At 38.8% G+C, this 20,869-nt stretch overlaps 2 protein-coding genes across 2 annotated transcripts in view; one reads left to right on the top strand and one right to left on the bottom strand.

Moving 5' to 3' along the window:
- The first annotated feature begins 4,012 nt into the window (after positions 1–4,012).
- LOC127644229 (mitochondrial inner membrane protein OXA1L-like) lies at positions 4,013–17,956 on the top strand. Its single transcript, XM_052127309.1, has 10 exons — positions 4,013–4,134; positions 7,743–7,877; positions 10,195–10,480; positions 10,959–11,102; positions 11,363–11,448; positions 11,574–11,738; positions 11,894–11,998; positions 16,403–16,565; positions 16,661–16,741; positions 16,843–17,956. Exons 1-10 carry the CDS (start codon positions 4,027–4,029, stop codon positions 16,962–16,964), a joined length of 1,395 nt encoding a protein of 464 aa, XP_051983269.1. The 5' UTR covers positions 4,013–4,026; the 3' UTR covers positions 16,965–17,956.
- An 837-nt stretch (positions 17,957–18,793) lies between these two features.
- Positions 18,794–20,869, bottom strand: part of LOC127644223 (Y+L amino acid transporter 2-like) — a 12,395-nt gene continuing 10,319 nt past the window's right edge. The window contains exons 5-10 of the mRNA XM_052127297.1: positions 20,798–20,869; positions 20,620–20,723; positions 20,245–20,341; positions 19,845–19,994; positions 19,029–19,212; positions 18,794–18,942 (exon numbers count right to left, since the gene is read on the bottom strand). The exon at positions 20,798–20,869 is cut by the window's right edge and continues 52 nt beyond it. Coding sequence (XP_051983257.1) covers positions 18,863–18,942; positions 19,029–19,212; positions 19,845–19,994; positions 20,245–20,341; positions 20,620–20,723; positions 20,798–20,869 — 687 coding nt within the window. The 3' untranslated portion in view covers positions 18,794–18,862. The remainder of the gene's footprint in view (positions 18,943–19,028; positions 19,213–19,844; positions 19,995–20,244; positions 20,342–20,619; positions 20,724–20,797) is intronic.

The raw sequence follows: 20,869 nt of genomic DNA, 5'->3' as shown, positions 1-20,869 counted from the left end.
CGAAGGTTATCATTCTATTTAGACCATAGTGACGGTCATCCTTTGGTCTCACAGATCCATAGTTACATTCATAACTTACGAACTGTTGTATCTAAGCAATATCACACTCGTAATCGTGCTATATGGCCCTAAATCAGCACTGCTGTGAGGTGAAAAATAGAAAATATGTTTCTATAGAATAGTTTGAGCATTATTTGAATCCAGGAAAATAAGGATGAGACTGTAAGGTCTTCGTGACCTTGCTGAGAGAAACCTGGGCACTCAGCCATGACATAAAAGTACTAGGGAGAGAATACTCTTCAAAGCACTGAATGGCACAGACAATAGTTAAAGATTACCACAGCCAATAGTCAAAGTTATTGTATACTTTCATAATAAATGAATTTAAAAGGTTAGTTTAAAAAATAGACTAACTGCCAGAATTTCACCCTTAAAAAGAAGTCAAGGACGGTGGAGAAGCACGCTTATTGGTTAAGATAACAGAAGGGGTGTGCTTATGAGGTAATGTGTGAACAGAAGTGAACAAGTAAGCTTCAAATGAGAGGATCAGATGATACAGCTGGCATCTCGGCTTTGTTGTTGTGCTCAATAAAATCTAACCTTTGACATCTGGCACCCCTGACTTTGAGAGTTTTCTTACTGAGAGGGAAAAAGGCTTCAATATTCTACTACACATGTTAATGTAATTATTAAACAAATATTGCTAAAATTCATACACACTGTGCCTTTTGCATCAAATCCATCAAAGGTAATTGAAAGAACACAGTTTTGGGCTCAGTAATGTTATCCAACATTTTCCTAAACACAGAAGTGTTCCAAGATTCAATCCATGCTTCAATTTCCGGTCTCCAATGTTTTCACTCACATCGGCGAAGCTTAGCACGTAATTTGATGTTCAAAGTATTACATTTGTACAAATGTAAAAAAGAAATGTGGCTCTATAGTGCCGATGCTTCACAGAGTTGAGATTTTTATTTGAAAGTGATCTGAGTGCAGGGCTGGACTGGTAATCTGGCATACCAGGCATTTTCCTGGTGGGCCGACGCACTTGGGGCTAATCAGGGGCGGACTGGCCATCGGGAGAACGGCTGCCATAATCTAAAATGAGCCTGCCACGTTATGCAGAATGGACCACAAATCAGCGCCGCGATATTCAGAAAAGGACAGTGACTACATTACTACATTAAGCATTAAGAATGTTTTATCTGGAGTGGAGGATCTAAAGCAGCAGTCTTTTTCACTGTGCTCTTTTCCTTAATTGTACGCTAGCACACTGTCCTGGACTGCCATCAATATCTACAGCATTTGTTACCTTTCCAAGAACTGTGTGGGGAACTAACACATCAACAATTCTGTAATGTACTAAAATTGAGATTAACACCCAGTTTGTATTTTTGTATATCATTTTTTTATTGTTTTATTATGCTCATATGGCTCCTTAGAATTTCATTCTATTTTTGGATAGTTGTGGGCATACCGTTTAACTGTAAATAAAATGTCTATTACATCAATTGTAAAAAATAGTTCAAGATTTTTATTTATTTTTATGCACAAACACTAGATCTGTAACTCACCACCTCTATGCCCCATTAGAATTCATTATGTATGAAGTCCCACAGATTCCACTAGCATTTCCATGGACAGGAGGACCACAAAGCAGCTGTCTGATTGGACACACTCCTCTCACTGGAGGAAGTCACGTATGGCAGCACTCATACCCTGACCATCAACAACATGCTGGGTAGTATTCCTGGTGTAGTATAATACTGGTATAGTATTCTTAAGTGCACATAGTATTAAATAGTAGGCAATACACAGTATATATACATACACAGTAGATATATATATATATATATATATATATATATATATATATATATATATATATATATATATATATATATATATATATATATATATATATATACATCTTTTTTGTTTTGTTTTAAGGGCCTATAGGGACCTGGGCAGTGTGAGTGTCACCACAGTAAAACCCAGAGCATCCAGGAGTTTTTCCATACTCAACTGTTTTTGAGGACATAATGATAGCAAAATTCAATACAGAAAAAACAGGAGTGTTCCAGCTTTGAAGTCAAACAGTCTTCTAGCAGCAAGTGCAGCAAGTTCTCACCTAAGAATTCCCTTTGTGTGGCCGTCAGTGGAATCAGTCCACAGATTTCCTGATAAGACAGATTTGATCCACAGGTTTTCCTCTCGACCTCATTAAACTCAGGGTAGGTAAATACAGTCTTTCTCTAAAAAGCAAGAACTAGTTAAAAGCATAGTTCACCCAAAAATTCACTCACCCTCATGTTGTTCCAAATCCATATTACTTGCTTTCTTCCACGGATCATAAAAGGAGATGTTAGAATGTTAGCCAAATTCCATTCACTTTCATTGCACCTTTTATTTCCATAGAATGAAAGATAATGGTGACTGAGACTGAACATTCTGCCTAATGTCTTCTGTATTCCATGGAATAAGCAAAGTCATACGGGTTGGGAAACAACATGAGGGTGATTGAATAATGGCCAAATATTTTTATTTATTTTTTTTGGAGTGAAATATCCTTTAAATTTCAGGCAATATGTGAACAGTGTACGGTGACCCGCCTTTTTAATATTATACTTGAACCAGGCGACAACATGGTCTGTCAGCATCTAATGACCGCAGGGCAATGCAACTGATAACAACAATTTGTTTTTAGTTAACTTAGTTATGTAGTTTCATACATGATACAAGTCAGCAGTCTTTTGCGTTATAAGCAGGTTAGCTATTTATAAAGGTTAACAGTTAAAATGAAAATGATCTCATCATTTACTCACCCTCATGCCATCCCAGATATGTGTGACTTCTTTCTTCTGCAAAACACAAACAAATATATTTAGAAGAATATTTCAGATCCATACAAGTGAATGGTGACTAGACCGTTGAAGCTCCAAAACTCACATAAAGGCAGCATTAAAGTAATCCATAAAACTCCAGTGTTTTAATCCAGAGCGGTGTCTGGATTCGAAGGCTAGTGCTAGGTAGGACGCGCCCTTTGTAGGCAGTGGTAGAGCATCCTCAACTTCTAATTAAATGCATCTAAACAAGACAGCCTTTGTAGGACAAACAGAAAAAGAATGCACCATGGTTGCTATGACCACACGCATCGCTCTCAATGTGCATGAGTGAAAGTGAGAGAGGAATCTCATTGTAAAATGTTGGAGTTATAACAATGTAGAGAGAAAATAAAATGGATTTTGCATCTGTGACATATGCAGCCTACAAATACGACCTCTGGAGCACACAGCCTTCGAAACGAGACACATCCCATGTCCAAAGGAGATATATTTTGGTCTGTTCTCACCTGAAATCCATTGGATCGCTCTAGAAGACATTAAACCACTGGAGACGTATGGATTAGTTTTATTCTGCCTTAATGTGCTTTTTAGAGCTTCAAAGTTTTAGCATCCATTCACTTGCATTTTAGAAACCCACAGAGCTGAAATACTGGTCTAAAAATCTTTGTATGTGTTCAGCAGAAGAAAGAAAGTCATACACATCTGGGATGGCATGAGAGTGAGTAAATGATGAGAGGTTTTTAATTTTTGGGTGAACTATCCCTTTAAGATCAACAACTCCATTTCAATGTACACTCACCACCAGAGTCCACTCCTCCATCTGATGCTTTTTCTTCAAATTACGATCTGTGTTTGTTGGATACCTTGGGTTAAAAATGAATAATACACATTAATATTCACTTTTATATTTATGAATCCCTATATACACACATACTATCCATGAAAAGGATAGAACAGGAAGATGGCAAATAACATTCAAAGAAATGTTGGTAAAGGTAGAAACAGTCATCTCTAGATTTAGATTTGGTCACACAGCACTTAATATTTCTTTTATAGAATAGGGAAACATGTAATCAGAAAGAAACAGTAGGGCACGTTATGATGATCTGTCCGAGGTATAGTAATGAATGAAAGATATGTCCCAATCCGCTCACCGTACCATTTGTTTGCTCTCTCAAAGATGGCTGCGCTCCGGGGCAGAATGGTCACAGGATCACTTACATGTTTGTTTCGACAGACAAGCACAGCGAACATTTCCACAGATCCTATCGTAATGACAGGTAACAAGGTAAGTCGAGCAAATGTTGTAGTTTATTAGTTGTTTATGTTTCCCCCGGAATATTCTGCGATTATCAGTACTGCACAATACATGACTTTGAGAGATGCTAAATAGATATTGTAGAGCAGTGCTTGTGTAATTAGTGCATCTTCATGTCTCTGAACATTATCTTTACTATACTTACCTGTTTTAACGCCGCATTCAATGGTAATGTAACGCTGAATTCTGAAACAACGTTTGCGTGATATTGACTAGTTGTTGAAATAACATGCTGAACTTAAGTGTCAAGGACAGTTACGTTTTCTTGGTTCAGAAACACATTTCTTTTGCTTCTTTTAAAATATCTGGCATTTTTATTAACATCATCTTGTCACAGTCACTGTCCCCTTACTGATATCTGAGTGATCTCTTTTAGAGTAGTAGCACATTGTGTCATTGCGTTATAAGGGTCCGGGTATCGTTCGTTCATTTGTTTTTGCTTTCATATATAAAAACGAGAAAACAACTCCTTTTTTCGTTTTTTCGTTTTTTTTGAAAAACGAAAAAACTAAATTATGACTTGATTTTTGGTTTTCCCGTTCTTGCACGGAAATCAGAAAAACGACTTGATATTCCGATTTTCCCCTGTGGGTGGGGCTAAACCTGATTGGCAGGATATGCATTCATTGTTTTTCAAATTAAGAGTTTTCCAAACACTGTATTTGTTAGCCTGTAAAATTAATAGTCTATATGCATGCTATTTGTCACCCAATTATTTGGCTTCACTGACTGAAAAAATCTATTGAAATAGCCTAAATTCAAGCCTAAAAGCCTGTTCACGACTGACAGTTGTCATTATACAAATTTAAATAATACATTTATTCTTTGTTTTAGATGTTTTTATGAACTTAAATTCTTATGAATAATATATTTTCTATAATGTCTATTTGTTATTTATGGCCTGTATGCACATACACATAAATATGCTTTGAGGTTCCTAGTAATATGCCACATGCAGGCTATAGTCAAAGTTTAGTGCTATATTACATCGTCATTATAATACAATATAATGCAGGATTGTCATCTGTCCTCTTATGTCAGATTCTTAAATTTAGTCAACAAATTCAATCAGAATGCAAAGACACTGTGTTTGGTGTATGGTTACTATGACCAAATAAAAGGAAGTCGGTATCAATATAATACATTTTTGGATTGAGATTTTGGATTGAGATTGACCCAGGCTGTTTAGCCTGTGTCATGTGGATTTACACATACACAGCAAATTATAATTGCATAAATTATGTTAAGAGATTAATGTTTTAAATGTAAAAAATTGTATGTAGAAATATGAAATTATTGGAAAAAAAATGAAACGCCTACTTTTTAACTATATGAAACTAACACCGCCATTAGGTGGCTGCAAGTCTCTAATGAGGGAGTTGATTCCTTTATTCCAGGGGTCGACAAGTAAGGTTGGCATCGGGCCAAAAAATATTTTTGACACTAGATGGCTGGCCAGAACATAGTCAATGGATAATTTAAGAAATTAATTGATGAAAAATGCAACTAGAATTGCATGTGACAGACTGTTACAGTGTCTTTTGTAACTGGTAGTGAGCTGTTACTCTGTGTTAAATCCTGTAGTAGGACAGTCATTAACAAAAAGCCACATTTGTGTGGGGGTGTCCAGGTTTTACACTGAATACATTAATAAAGCAGTAGGGATGAGTCACGATTTTCGAATATTCGATTTGTTGATTTAATTATAGAATATCGAATAGGTCGATGCGATTATTGTCTAAAAAAAGATTGATGAAGTGTTTCTGCCAAATGCCTCTGTTGCAGCAGATATGTATCATCAAGAAGTTGGGTCAACTCTGACCAGGTTGTCCATGTCTGGCAGTAATCCCATCACATCAGTAGAGGACAGAGCCAGTGTGGAACAGCACTTCACAGAACAGTGGCCTGACATTTCTGTTCTTTTTGATGAGGCAGTGAACTACAATGGCACACCTTTCAAAAATGCGTTGATGTGTCTAATAAACACAACAAAAAGATTTGCCTAAAAATTGTTCATGTTTTATTGATTATCTGATGTTTCAACGATTTACTTAATCAAAATAAATGCATGTAACAAGCTAAAATTTCTGTAAGTGTTTCCATGCATATTGAAATATAATTTCATTTACATCTTAGTGAAAGCTACCCTACATTTCAGATGACAAATGTGGATATTTGTAGGCCTATGAGATTATTAATTCATGATTCAAAAGTGTAACAGTTGTTACTTATTTTTATATATTTGATATAGTCTATTGGTGAAGTAGCTTTTTTAATATAGAACTGCTTTTGAAATTATTATACAAATGTAAAGTCATTCTGTTGGATAATATTTGTTCCTTAGTGTAAAATGGAAGTATATGGTAATTTTATTATATGAGCAAAAAACTATGCTGTAACGGTTTTAGAACTAGACAAATCTCTGCATTAATAATATGGTATTAAATGCATTAATAGGCTAATATAAAAATTGCTGTGTTTGCTCGGGATTTGAACCCGTGTCATGATCGTAACGTAAGTTCTACCACTCGACCATGAGTGTACTCGCTGAGAAATGCCCAAGCGTTGGTTTCTCCAGTGTGTGTTCAGCTCACATGAGCGAGAAGCTCTTCATTCGTTTCATTCCTCAATAGAATAGTAAAAAATATCAGCTTAATTGCACCTAATTTATTTTTGTTTGTTTATTTGATTTTTTTTGTTATCGCGCTGCTCCCGGCCCGGGAATAGGCTTATGTCAGCCAACCGACGTCAAGATAGGCCTACAATATGAAATATATAGGCTATATATTGTTCTTGTCTCTATTTTTTCTATTTTTCTGGGCTAAAAATGTTTTATTCTGTTTACCATAGTTGTAGTATTTCATCTTTACTGTTAATTGACATTAACCCCACTTACATTTCAAAATGCGGCAATTGCTGCTGTTTTGCACAATATCCATTTGCGCCACCTGGCGATCATTTCGCGAATGACTTGAAATGCGACTGGTTTATTTTTTCTGCGGCGATAATAGGCATTTTGGTTGACTACTGTAGGTGTTTGCCAATGACTGTCTTGAAAGGCATCCTCAAAACTGTAGTGTGCAGGAGTATAGGTTCGGCAAAAGTAACCTATATTGCGATGGAATGCAATATAAACTATAAGAAGCGCCTTCTCTCCATTCAGCCTTTTGTCTGATAACCACCGTGACAACTTCAATGCGTGAACATGTTTACATTTAGGCTATTTCAATAGATTTTTTCAGTCAGTGAAGCCAAATAATTGGGTGACAAATAGCATGCATATAGACTATTAATTTTACAGGCTAACAAATACAGTGTTTGGAAAACTCTTAATTTGAAAAACAATGAATGCATATCCTGCCAATCAGATTTAGCCCCACCCACAGGGGAAAATCGGAATATCAAGTCGTTTTTCTGATTTCCGTGCAAGAACGGGAAAACCAAAAATCAAGTCATAATTTAGTTTTAAAAAGGAGTTGTTTTCTCATTTTTTCGTTTTTATATATGAAAGCAAAAACAAATGAACGAACGATACCCGGACCTATAAGATATTCTGTCTGAATCTTGCATGGTTTCAGTGGGATGTACCAAGGTTGCGTCTTCACACTGTCAGAGGTAGTAAAGGTCCACTGGTTAAGGCCCTGGTTGGGTGTCAAAGTCATGGACAGTTCCTGCTGGTCAGTGCTGTGGCAGTCAGACACAACAGCTCTCAGGTGGGTTGCTCTAAAAACTCTTTCATATGTTTGAGTTGTGGCAAAGGGTTTCTGCTGTAATAGTTTGTAGGGGTGTGCGATATGACCAAAATCTTACATCTCAATACGAGTCATTTTATTCACGGTATTGATATACAGCTCTGGAAAAAATTAAGAGACCAATGCAAAAATTTCAGTTTCTCTGGATTTACTATTTATTAGAGTAAAATGCAAATGTTTGTTTTATTCTATAAAGCACTGACAATATTTCTAGCCGGCAAGTGCTTTCTTACACAACCTTTCATTTCCGAAAACCATAGCTGAGTGGGCCATTTTGCCGCAATTATCTGAACTGTTTCCATGTCCAACCGGACTTTGCTGATGACAGAATGAAGGAGGTGCACTGGGAAGCACATACTTGCGTTTGGCTGGCCATACGTGGGCCAGCTTGTCATGGCAACATATACACGCCACTGTTATATTGTCTGAACGAATCAGAATGTGGTGATTCACATTATCGGAATTAAATACTCTCAAAGCTAGAATGACAGCCAATAGTTGTTGGCGGTTGACATGTCAAGGCAGTTTCACACCTGTTTCCAGGTTTTTTATTTTGGTTGGATGCATTTGCATCAGCCCTTTCTTTTTGAACTTGACCCAGCATAACATCTTGTTGGTAAAGGGCTGGCGCTGTCCACGGTGATAGAACAGCCAGACAGTGATGAGTTACCGCAATCCACAGGAAAATGAAAAGAATGGTCTGTACGCCATATGCGTTAATCAACGCAATGTCAAGTGTACCGAGTTGTAGGTGAACGTCTCTGTGATGTACGTAACCTCGGTTCCTTGAGGCGAATGGAGCAAGACATTGCAAACGCCACCTGGTCATCTAATGGTTAGACGGAGACCTGGAGAGGCCTTCAAGCCGCAGTGTCTTACACCCACTGTGGAGGATTGGTGATAATCTGGGGGTGCTTCAGTAAGGCTGGAATTAGGCAGATTTGTCTTTGTGAAGGATGCATGAATCAAACCACTTAAAAGGTTATCCTGGAAGAAAACTTGCTTCCTTCAGCTCTGACAATGTCCCCAACTCTGAGGATTGTTTTTTCCTGCTGGACAATGCTCCATGCCACACAGTCAGGTCATTCAAGGTGTGGATGGAGGACCACCGGATCAAGACCCTGTCATGGCCAGCCCAATCTCCAGACTCAAATTGAAAAACTCTGGAGGTAGATGGATGTCCACAAGCAATCAAACAAAGCCGAGCTGCTTAAATTTGTGCACATTGAGTTGCATAAAGTCACCCAATAGCAATGTGAAAGACAGGTAGAGAGCATGTAGCTGTGATTGAAAATCAGGGTTATTCCACCAAATGTTGATTTCTGAACTCTTCATAAGTTAAAACAGTCGTATTGTGTTGTTTAAATATGAATATGAATATGAATTTGTTTTCTTTGCATTATTTGAGGTATGAAAACACTGCATCTTTTTTGGTATTTTGACCAGTTGTCATTTTCTGTCATTTATTGTCATTATGCTCTAAATGACAATACTTCTATTTGGAATTTGGGAGAAATGTTGTCAGTACTTTATAGAATAAAACAGAAATTTTCATTTTACTCAAACAGATACCTATAAATAGTAAATCCAGAGAAACTGATAATTTTGCAGTGGTCTGTCACTTCATTGATTATTGCATTACAATTTTTATATTTAGTGGTTCTTGATTTGATTAATATCTCACATACTTCTCTTTCTCATTCCTCCACACAAAATGTTGCACCTTACTCTTTCTGCAATGTTTGTCGCACACACATGACTTTTATAAGCGTCGTGCATCTCTGGATCAGAATGTCATGAGACTTGGGGGGGGTTGGATCATTTGACTCAGGCCAGCGAGCAGGCTTTAAGTATCACCCTAGCAACCATCCAGAGTACTCTTGCAAATGCCTAGCAATCACTTAATGCCTTGGCAACCAACCAGAACACCCTAGAAACTGCCTGGCATCCACTCCGAACACCCTGGCAGTTTCCTGGCAACCATTCGAAGCACCCTAGCAACCGTAAAGCAACACCCATTTCTCAGCACCAGAACATCGTAGAGACGTGGGGGTTGGCTCTTTTGACTCAGAAAAGTGTACTGTGTCCAGAGGTGGGACATTGGGGTGACAAGTTTTGCCACAGCAAGCACCACTCACATTGTCTTCAGAATCCAGTTATATACTTCTCTTTCTTTTCCCCCATTATTCCTAATTAGTACAGAAGGGTCTTTCATCTTGTGTTATTTCACTTGTAATGGGTTTTTGTGATATGACAAAGTATTTTGCTTACTTAACAGGCAGCAGAAACAGTTCAGAGTGTGTCCACTCCCAGTGAACCTGTAGATGCTACTGCATCAATCCCAGTCTCCATTCCAAGCCCTAGTGCTGACCCCGCCCTAGCAGTCACAGAGCAGTTGGCCAAGGCTCCTCTTACAGCATTAGATGTCTTGCAGGGGGTTGGTGCTGATTCCAACCTAGCAGAGCTTGGCCTGGGCAGCAGCACACCTGTGGGCTTGATCCAGAATCTGCTTGAGTTTATGCACATTGGCATTGGACTGCCGTGGTGGGGTGCCATTGTTGCAGGTAACACAAATCACTGTGCAATTAGTTAGTAGCTGTAACAATAAACATAACAATTCCCTAGAGCAATTTTTGAAGGGGAAACCAAGGTTTTTTTTGTTGTTGCCCCATTTGCATTTGTATTATTTTATTTCTTAAACAATTATTTTAAGAATATATTATTATATTATTTACAATACACATATTTTAATGATATTTTGGGGGGGACAACCCTCAGATAGGGGGCGATTTCCGCCTATGGTGGTAGAACAGCTTAACGATTGGCCTGATTAATTGGTGAGTATTTGGCCATTTTTAGATTACCTGCATTGGCAGATAGGCCTACTTTTATTTCACTTGTATATTTCACAGTTCTATTCTATTCAGTTCTATAATATAATTATTATTTGTTTTTAAATATACTGTAAGTTAATTTTGAGTAGTGTAGATTGCTGTGTAGTTTTAATAACATGGAGGCTTTCTTTACTCCTGTTCTCCACAGGTACGATTATTGCTCGGTGTGCTGTGTTCCCGGTCATTGTGAAGGGACAGAGAGAAGCAGCCAAGCTGAACAACGTCCTGCCAGAAATGACCGAACTCACCAACCGCATGAATGAGGCCAAGCAGAGTGGTAACACGTTTGAATGTAAGATTGTCATCTCTTTTAAATCATATTTTTTCTACATAATTATTTTCTATCCGCTCTACCTTTTGTTATATTGTCACTTTTGTATAAATTATCTCGTCCATTGCTTCACTATTCTATCTGCTGTTTTGCTTATTCTAGTCTGAAAGTTATTATCAGCAGCAGATTATACTGCAGTTTGAAGGACTGTTTACAGACTGTCCTGTGGTCTAAAACACACACAGGTCTGTGAAATGTTGACGTTTATTGCCATTCTCTAGTTTCAAAGGCGTACACCAACTTGATGATGTTCCAGAAGAAACATGACGTAAACCCTTTACGTGGGCTCCTAGTGCCCTTGGTTCAGGTCATTTACATATTACCTTGATAATGCTTTATGAGCATCAGTTCACTGCGTATGTGTCTTAATAGTTTGATTAATCTGCTGCTGTTTAGTCATCATATTAACCTTTTTATCATATATCTCCTCAGGCTCCAATCTTCATCTCTTTCTTCATTGCCCTGCGTAAGATGGCGTATCTGCCTGTACCCAGTTTGCAGACTGGCGGCCTCTGGTGGTTCACAGATCTAACAGCATCTGATCCATTTTACATTCTCCCCATTGCTGTGACTGGCACTATGTTTGCTATCCTAGAGGTGAAGTATTACCACCTTTTGTGTACTTCATTTTTAGATATTGTTTTTTATATATTGTATTTAAATGTAACGTACTGAGTTTAAGTGGAGTTTGGTATTGTTTTTGAGGTAGTACAATGTTTTTTAATTTTTATTCTGTCACATTGTGTTTTTAGTTGGGAGCCGAGTCTGGTGTAGACAGCCCCAACCTGAGGGCAATGAAGACTGTCTTCAGAATCATGCCCTTTGTCATCCTCCCTCTGACGATTAATTTTCCCACGGTTAGCCTCTGTCTCTCACCCTCTTTTTCAAAGGAATATTAACATTTTAGTGATTTAGCAGATGCTTTTATTCAAAGCGACTTAAAAATGGGAAACATAGCAAGCAATTTGTCATGCAAAGTTTAACAACATCTGCAGTATAGGACTGCCAACTTCTCACAGTTGCTGGAGTAGTAAAGATGCTAGCACAGATGAGAGACGGACAAGTATTTATTTTGTATTTTTTTGTACATTAAGTGCAATTAGTGTGGGTTGGTTAAGTGCTCACGGAACAGATGTGTTTTTAGCAGGTTCTTGAATGTTGAGACGGTAACAGCAGATTGTGTGGAGGTTAGTAGTTCATTCTACCACAGTCAGAGGAGCAGAGAAAGTGAACGAATGTGAAATAGACTGTGAGCCTCTTTGTGATGGGACCACCAGGCGTCAGTCTTTCATAGACCGCAGAGTGCGAGTTGGAGCATAGACCCGAAGAAGCGAATTGACGTAAGAGGGTGCGGTTCCATTCGCTGTCCTGAAAGCCAGAGTGAAAGCCTTGAATTTGATGCGGGTAGCTACAGATAGCTAGTGGAGTGAAATCAAGAGTGGGATGACATGAGCCCTTTTTGGCTGATTGAAGACCAGATGCACTGCTGCATTCTGGTCCACTGCTGCATTCTGCAGTGGTCAATTCTTGAGGAACCCCAGTGGACAGCTGGTGTCTTGTACATCTCTCTTCTCTAGGAGACCTTGAAGGTTCTGCCAGTGAGATATGACTCAAACCATCCAAGCGCAGTTCCTGTGATGCCCAAGTCAGAGAGAGTGGACAGGAGGATCTTTTGGTTCACTGTATCAAAGGCAGCAGATAAGTCAAGGAGTCTGAGGACTGATGATTTGGAGTAAGCTCTCGCCAGTTGCAGGGTTTCAGCTACTGACAAGAGGTCAGTCTCTGTTGAGTGTCCTTTTTTGAAGCCAGACTGATGTCTATCGAGTAGATTGTTCTGTGAAAGAAAAGCAGGCAACTGGTTGAATAAGATTGATGAAGAGGGAGCTCGCAGAAGATGGGAAGGGATAGGTTCAAATGAACTGTGGCTAGGATGGTTAGAAACACTTCGGAGACCTCAGTCTCGGAGAGAGGAGAGAAAGAGTAAAACAGAGGATGGGATGTTGGATGACAGTAGCTGTGTGGTGTTGGGTGTAGAGAAGTAGTAGGATGTGGTAGAGGAGGATAGAGAAGAGATGAGAAAGTTGAAAATAGTTTACAGGAATCTGAAATGTTACTGATCTTGTTCTGGTAATAATCAATTTTAGCAGCAGAAATTGTAGCGGAAAAAGAGGAGAGAAGTGATTGATACTGTAAGGGGGTTAAGATGGGCATGGAGGAGGCTTGTCAATATAAATAATCATTTAATTATACTCAAAACAAAAGCACAAACATGAACACACACACATGACGGACATGCCCATAATTCTCCCTCTCTCGAACCGTCGTCACCAGCTGCCTTTATCCCTCACGCGCCCCATCAGGCCGATTGGGGACCGGGCGTGCGACATTCTAGCCCGGCCCCGACCCCCTTCGCTCCACAGATACTTTTACAGGTCAGCAGGGTCTTTTGACTTGTGCCACTTTCTCTCTGCAGCCCTCAGCTCAGTTTGGTGATCACGAAGTGTCTCTGACAGCCAGGGGCAGGAGGGTGTGGCACGTGCTGGCCTGGAGGTAAGAGGACAGGCACTATAAAGGCAAGAATTTTATGTTGAGCATGTGTAGCTTCATTTAAATCAAGTGAAGAGAAATGGTTAGTGGAGAGAAGTAGAGGTCTGCAACCTGACCTGCCCCGATGTTCGGGTCAGTTTTTCAAGAAGGACTTTGTGTTCGGGTTTGCAATTAATGAAAAAATAATCAGGCTAACCAAACTTATTTCACGCACACGCTCTTCACTCAGACAAGCGCAAACGGACGAGTTAGGGGCTGATCACACCTAATGTGTTTTTGCGCGCGTCTGTTCTGTTTTCCCATTTTTAAACGCATGCTGGAAAAATGTCTCGCTTTTTGCATCTAGATTGTTTTCAGCACAGTTGTCACAAAGATTCAACAATCTGATCAAGTTCCTGCTGCATAGAGGGGACTGTTGCATTTTCATATTATTCCAGTTTGTTCTGCACCAAGTGAAGTTTTAGCACATAAAGGTTAAGGTTCTAGTGTACTAAGGGGCTGCTGTTCCTTGTTAAATCTGTGGATGTTTACTGTTTCAGTACAGTTACGAATGTTCAGGTTCGGGCTTAAAATCTGACGGTACCGTTTGGGCCGGATAGGGTCGGGCCACACGGTGTTGGTATGGGTCGGGTTCAGGTTTCATTTTGAGGCCCGTGCAGACTTCTAGAGGGAAGGAATGCAGAGACGATGCAAGAGAAGCAAGCGGGTGAGAGTTAGCGATGGAAGGAGACCATAGGTTGGGGTACGATGTAAAGAAGGGAGAGTAACAGAAAACTGGATGAAGAAATGGTCAGAGATATATAGAGGGGTAACAAGGAGATTATTGGTGATACAATTACCTGTAATTATGAGATTATGAGAGCACGGATTGATGGTCTCAGATGCGGAGGCAGCTCCATGTCTCGGTCAGAGCCAAAACATAGAGTTTTGACTGACTGGCAAAGGTCGGAATGAAGTCAGCTTTGTTTCTGGTAGTTCCACAGTCCAGCAGAGATGGGGAGGGTCTGTGGAGAGGCAGTGCTAAGTGATCTAAGCTGCTCTGGTGTGCATAGTCTACAGCGTGTGCTTGTAGATTTTCACCTACCTGAGACAACAGGAATGCGCTGAAAACACAGTACGTGTAGATTAAATGTAAATGGTCTGCACTTATATAGCGCCTTTTTAACCTTAACGGTATTCAAAGCACTTTACACTGTGACACGTTCACCCATTCACACACACATTCATACACCAATGGCGGCAGAGCTGCCATGCAAGGTGCTAGCCTGCCATTGGGAGCAACTTGGGGTTCAGTGTCTTGCCCAAGGACACTTCGGCATGTGGAGTCATGTGGGCCGGGATTCGAACCACCAATCCTGGGATTTGTGGCCGACTCGCTCTACCAACTGAGACACAGCCACCCTTTTAAATAATAACTATGAGGGGGAAAAGAGTTAAGGGGCAAAGCTTAGCTTAGTGGCTGTCTCCTTGTCAGTGTCCTTGCTCTGTGGACAGGTAGACTCGCAGGTCTTAACCCAAGATAGGTTTTCACATGAAGAGGGCTGCACACAAGGGCTGCTGCTACAGTTGTCTCTCTACTGAAGTACTAATTGATGTACAGCTTATTCCAGCCCACAAATTCAAAACTCAAATTCAAAAAGTACCAAAAGCCTTAAACTGAAGCAGGATTGCCCAAAAAAGCTCACTTTTTCAGCCAAAAATGAAAATTCTTTAGTCATTATTTACTCAATTTTATGTCGGTCCAAACCCATATGCTGTTATTTTTCTTCTTCTTCTTTGGAACATGAAAGGAGAATTTTTATTTTTTTCACATTTTCAAACTGCCTCCCAATGGCCAAGGCTGGAACTACAGTCACGCACCGTATTCTTTCACTTATGGTCCTAATTTGAATGGATATGGTGTAAAAGACACAGCGCCTACAATTATTGGAAATATTTGAATAAATTACATTAATGCTAATTAATTAATAAAAACATACCCTAAACCTAAACACTACCTAAACACTAGTAGTATCAAAAGTAGTATCTCACTATCCAGAGATCAAAAGGGATGTGACATCGAAGGAACTGAACGGGTGATTTTTGGGGCATGAACATCATGAATCATGTTGACTCTTCAAGGCCTATAATTAACCAGAAACTAGAGTTTGTTTGGTTTTTTTGGCGATTAATTGGTGCTTTTTGGAATTCTTCTCCATCATACTTTATCCTCACTTGAATGCATATTTTGTTATTTTGATTTGATAATCAAGTGTTTTAAATTGATGTGGGGCATGTAAAGAAAATGTGACTATATGGAAACGTGCCTCGTACCTACATCTTGACTTCACATCTTGTAAATAATAATAAACCTTATGCCTTATTAAACCTCATCTGGTGAAATCTGTCTATCTATCTCTTCTAAAAAAATTAATTAAAAAAACGTACGCTTAATGTAGTACATGCTTAATACAGAGCACTGTTGAGGCATCTTTACACAAACGAGTTAATTGTGCTCTATGTCTGCTTAAAATTCTGTGTAAAGACACAATGCAGCATAAAACCAGACAAAATTTGGCCTGCTCTAATCCACCTCAGAGCCACCTGTTTTTTTATTTTTTATTTATTTGTATCTTTTTATCTGAACTACAGCATTGTGTTTATGACAGTATCAGTCTTTTCTTGACATGCAGTAATGATTTCCATCAAAGTAACTCTGTCTGTGTGTTTTCCAGGCTGTGTTTACCTACTGGATGACCTCTAACCTCTTCTCGCTGGGTCAGGTGGCCTTACTGAGGCACCCAGCAGTGAGACAGAAGTTCAGCATCCCAGAACGCATCACGCATCCATCATCAGCCCTACCTAAGAATGAAGGTTTCATCGAAAGTATCAAGAAAGGTGTGGATGAATTTGAATGGACCTTTTTGGCTTCTCTTCCATTATGCCTGTTTTGTGCTTCCTGTTTAATGTTTCTCTGGGTGTGTTTACCTCAGGATGGAAGAATGCCCAGTTGGCTCAGCAGCTGGAGGAGAGAGAAAGGAGAATTAAAGGGCATCTTGACATGGCAGCCAAAGGTGAGCTTCCACCCTGTAGTTCTTTTGTATCTATATTGTTTAGTACAAATGGGAGCCTGGTATGTTTTTTTGTTTATCATCATATATCCTTTCTTTCCAAGGTCCCCTGAGGCAGACGTTTACCCACAACCCTCTGCAGCAGTCAACAGCACCAATGTCAACAGGGAAAACAAGTAGTCATAAGCAAGATGAGAAAAGGCCCTGGGAAGAGACAATCAGCTAAAAGCTCAATGGAGAACTGTGCGTTTGCGTTGAACCCGTATGCATTGCAGACTAAGGAATGTGTATTGGAAAAGGTGTTGTGCTGTGCGTTCTTAATGTTAAAGAGCAATCCTATTGCTTTCCCGCTCTCTCCAGTCTTTTAGGCAAAGGCCTACAAATTAACCTCTGTCTTATTACACAGCTCTCTGAAATACTTGATTCCGATTGGTCGCATTCTGCGGTCCAATATATTAGTATAATGATTGCTATTGTGTATTATTATTGACTGTTGTCCAAATCAACCAATTTCCTACATAGCAAGCATCACTCTTTGCTCTCTTCTCATATAATTTAATAAAACTCATCAATAATTTATTCCAAGTTCTTTGGTCAATAGCTGTTTAATAAGCAGGATAATTTACAGTCATCTGAAACATTGTGTAAAATAAACTGCTTTAGGATGATCACCCTATCAGGGTTATTGTTCGATAATGGTTAATTTAACATTTAATTATCTTATACTTATTTGTCAATAAAGTACATAAATACTGTACACTCACAGACTAAATGTTAACACCAACATTATAACAGTGTGTTTATATGTCCCAAAAACAGAAATTGTGTTGGTCTTTATTTTTATATTACAAATCCACAGTAACACTGCTTTTGTCATTTCAGGAATATGAAAACATTGAAAATACTGCTTTATATTCTGATGTGAATCTGTAAATTATTAGAAAACATTGTAGTGACAATTCAAAAAAAGTTTTCAAAATGCAAAACAAACCCGCTATGTATTTGACTTTCAGTGTACAGTCATCTTAACGTGTATTGAAATAACATCTTTGACAGTATCACCAAAAATGTGTCCATATTAAAAAACAAAAATCACAAGTAGTTTTACAGTTGTTTCAAAAAAATGGTACAAATTGCACCAAATAATTCCTATTTTATCAGTGCTATCATTTCATCAGCTCGCAAAGTCCTGTAACACCTCAAAGCTAGTTTCCTCTTAAAGGAAAAATTCTCATCATTTACTCACCCTTTCTTCTGCAGAGCACACATGAAGATTTTTAGAAGAATATTTCAGCCTCTGCAGGTCCTCACAATGCAAGTGAATGGTGGCCAGAACTTTGAAGCTCCAAAAAGGACATAAATGCAGCATAAAAGTAATATATAAGAATCCAGTGGATAAATTCATGTTTTAGAAGCGATATATTAGGTGTGGGTGAGAAACAGATCAATATTTATGTCATTTTTTCTACAAACCTCTACTTTCATATTCTTTTGTTTTTGGCGATTCACATTCTTCATGCATATAGACCCCTATTGGGCAGAGAGAAGAATTTACTGTAAACAATAAAAAAACCTAACTATTAATCTGTTTCTCACACAATTATGTCACTTCTGAAGACCTATTTAACCACTTGATTCTTATGTATTACTTTTATGTGCTTTTTGGAGCTTCAAAATTTGGTACTCATTGACTTGCATTATATGGACTTACAGAGCTGAAATATCCTTCTAAAGATCTTAATTTGTGTTCAGCAGAAAAAGTCATACACATCTGGGATAGCATGAGGGTGAGTGAATGATGAGAGAATTTTCACTTTTGGATGAACTATTTCTTTAAGCATTTATTGTTACCCATCATTTTAAAACCAGTGATAAACTGATCAAAAAGACAGCTCTTCAACATAAATATAAAGGACTTGCTTTGACTTGGAATCAGAGGGCAGTTTTTATTCATTATCTGATGGATCTAAAGCGATATCCGTGTAAACCCGCATCAAACAAGGCTGTCACATCAGCAGCCAAAGAAGGAGATGTTTTTCTGCTTTGAGTGTCCATTTGGTTATCACACACTGGATTAGTGGAGGTGGATATTGTACGTTTTGGTTGTCCGTGTACCGTCCACTTCTACTCTGCCTTGCCATCATCTGTGTCCATCTCAGTAAGGACACAGAAGCACACCTTCTGGATGAGTATACCTGATGATGCTGTTCAAGAAGGAATAAAGAATACCTTGTGTTAACCACAAAATTAGGACCAGTATTTATCACCTAAATCTTTATTAGAAACTCACCAATAAATCTGCGGAGCCACATAGGCCTGCGGGAGGCAGGTAGATGGCAACAGAGGAAGTAGACAGGCACTCCCGATAGGGCGATGCTAATGCCAATTAATGAGTTGATGGTGTCACTGTATAAAGGCACCACCACAAGAAACACTGTGCAGAGGCAGAATATAATCGGGAAGAACAGACTAAGCTGAAAGAGAAATAGAGAAAGAAAGGATTAATGAGTTTAGACAGTTGAGCTTAGGCTGAAATGCAATATGACATCTATTACAAGGTTCTCCAGAATACTTGATTCTGATTGGTCAGTCCTGACATTCTGCAGTCAAAGGTCTTTGTATAATGACTATAAAAGATATAAAGGATTATGTGTTATTTTCTCACATAAACTAATTTCAAACTCAAGATTCATGAAATCAATATATTTTATTTTACTTATTGTGTAAGTACAGATTATAATGATTGGAATAATGTTCAATAAACTACAGTATGCCACAGCTCCAATACAAGTCCAATTCTTAAGACTGAACCTTATCTATTTATTTTTTTTCTTCAATAAAATTTTAAGGGATTGTTCACCCCTTGCCCTGTGTGTATTTTAATGTTTATGTACTAGACCCATTCACTTCCATTGTAAGTGCATCCACTGCAACCCAAATTTTTCTTCTTCTTTTTAAATAATTGAGGAATGATTCAAAATAATGTTTTTGGATAGTCAGTATATTATACCACAAAACTGTAGATTGCGCTTGACTTACATTGAACATGGAACATTTCTTAAATCATCACCTCAATATTACAAGCAAATATATTTTGTGTGGTTACCTTTAGTGGTCGCGGCCTGTCTGGTTGTTTCCATCGCAGGTACAGCTGTCCCAGGATAGACAGACCTACAAAGAACCAGTAGCTGAAGCTGTAGTAGTTGATCAGTCTAAAGATATCCTCCACACACAGATACACAAGAGCCATAGCACCCTGTAACACAACAAAACACACTTTAAGACACTACGCACTCAAGCATAGCTACATTTACAAGGGTTTTATCTATAGACATGACATTAAAACCATATGGAATAAAGTGTCATGCATGCGTGGATAATGACAGCTACATGACATATGCATGATCTTTAGTAGAAAAGGCCTGACAGACACAGAATGGAAGTAAAGTATAATATGGCATAGGAGCATTCAACGCATTATGACACAAATGGAAGTGGGGACTGACATTGAAGAGCAGGGCAGGGATGGGGGTGAAACGGTTGACATGAATCATGCACAGGTAGTCTGGTAGGTGGCCCTCTCTGGAGCCCGCGAAGAACAGCCTGAGTGGAGATAAATGCAAATGAGAAATAAGCCGAGACTGATTTGCCACCTTGGCTAGATTGTTTCTAAAAAATTTGACCATCATGACCATCAATTTGAATGTTTGGGAAACCTGGCCTTGGCTGTGTTACAAACAAAGTGAAATCCAAGTTATTAGTCACTACAGATGTAAAATGTCTGCTAAAATGGTGCCTAAAGAAGGAATAAGGTAATAAACTAGATGACAACAATGATATTGCTCAAGTTATTTTTGTTTAGGCACAGAAGAAAAACTCACCTTGAAGCAGCTAATATGGATGCATTTAATCCTCCAAAGCAGGAGAAGGCAACAGCGAGCGGTATCGTCCAGTTAAAGTACCCAAATACCTGGTCTGCAAATGTCTGTTGATTAAAACATGAATTACCCCACAGACAGTCTAGTTTATAGTTTCTCTGCAACAGAGATGGGTACTCACCACAGCCACCGCATCACTGTTCAGAATGGCAGGGATGGGCAGGATTGTATAGTACGCCACATTGGTCAGGAT

Source organism: Xyrauchen texanus, chromosome 1, assembly GCF_025860055.1.
Source record: "Xyrauchen texanus isolate HMW12.3.18 chromosome 1, RBS_HiC_50CHRs, whole genome shotgun sequence".
In the NCBI taxonomy this organism is placed as follows: Eukaryota; Metazoa; Chordata; class Actinopteri; order Cypriniformes; family Catostomidae; genus Xyrauchen; species Xyrauchen texanus.
This window is presented reverse-complemented; position numbering and strand designations above follow the sequence as displayed.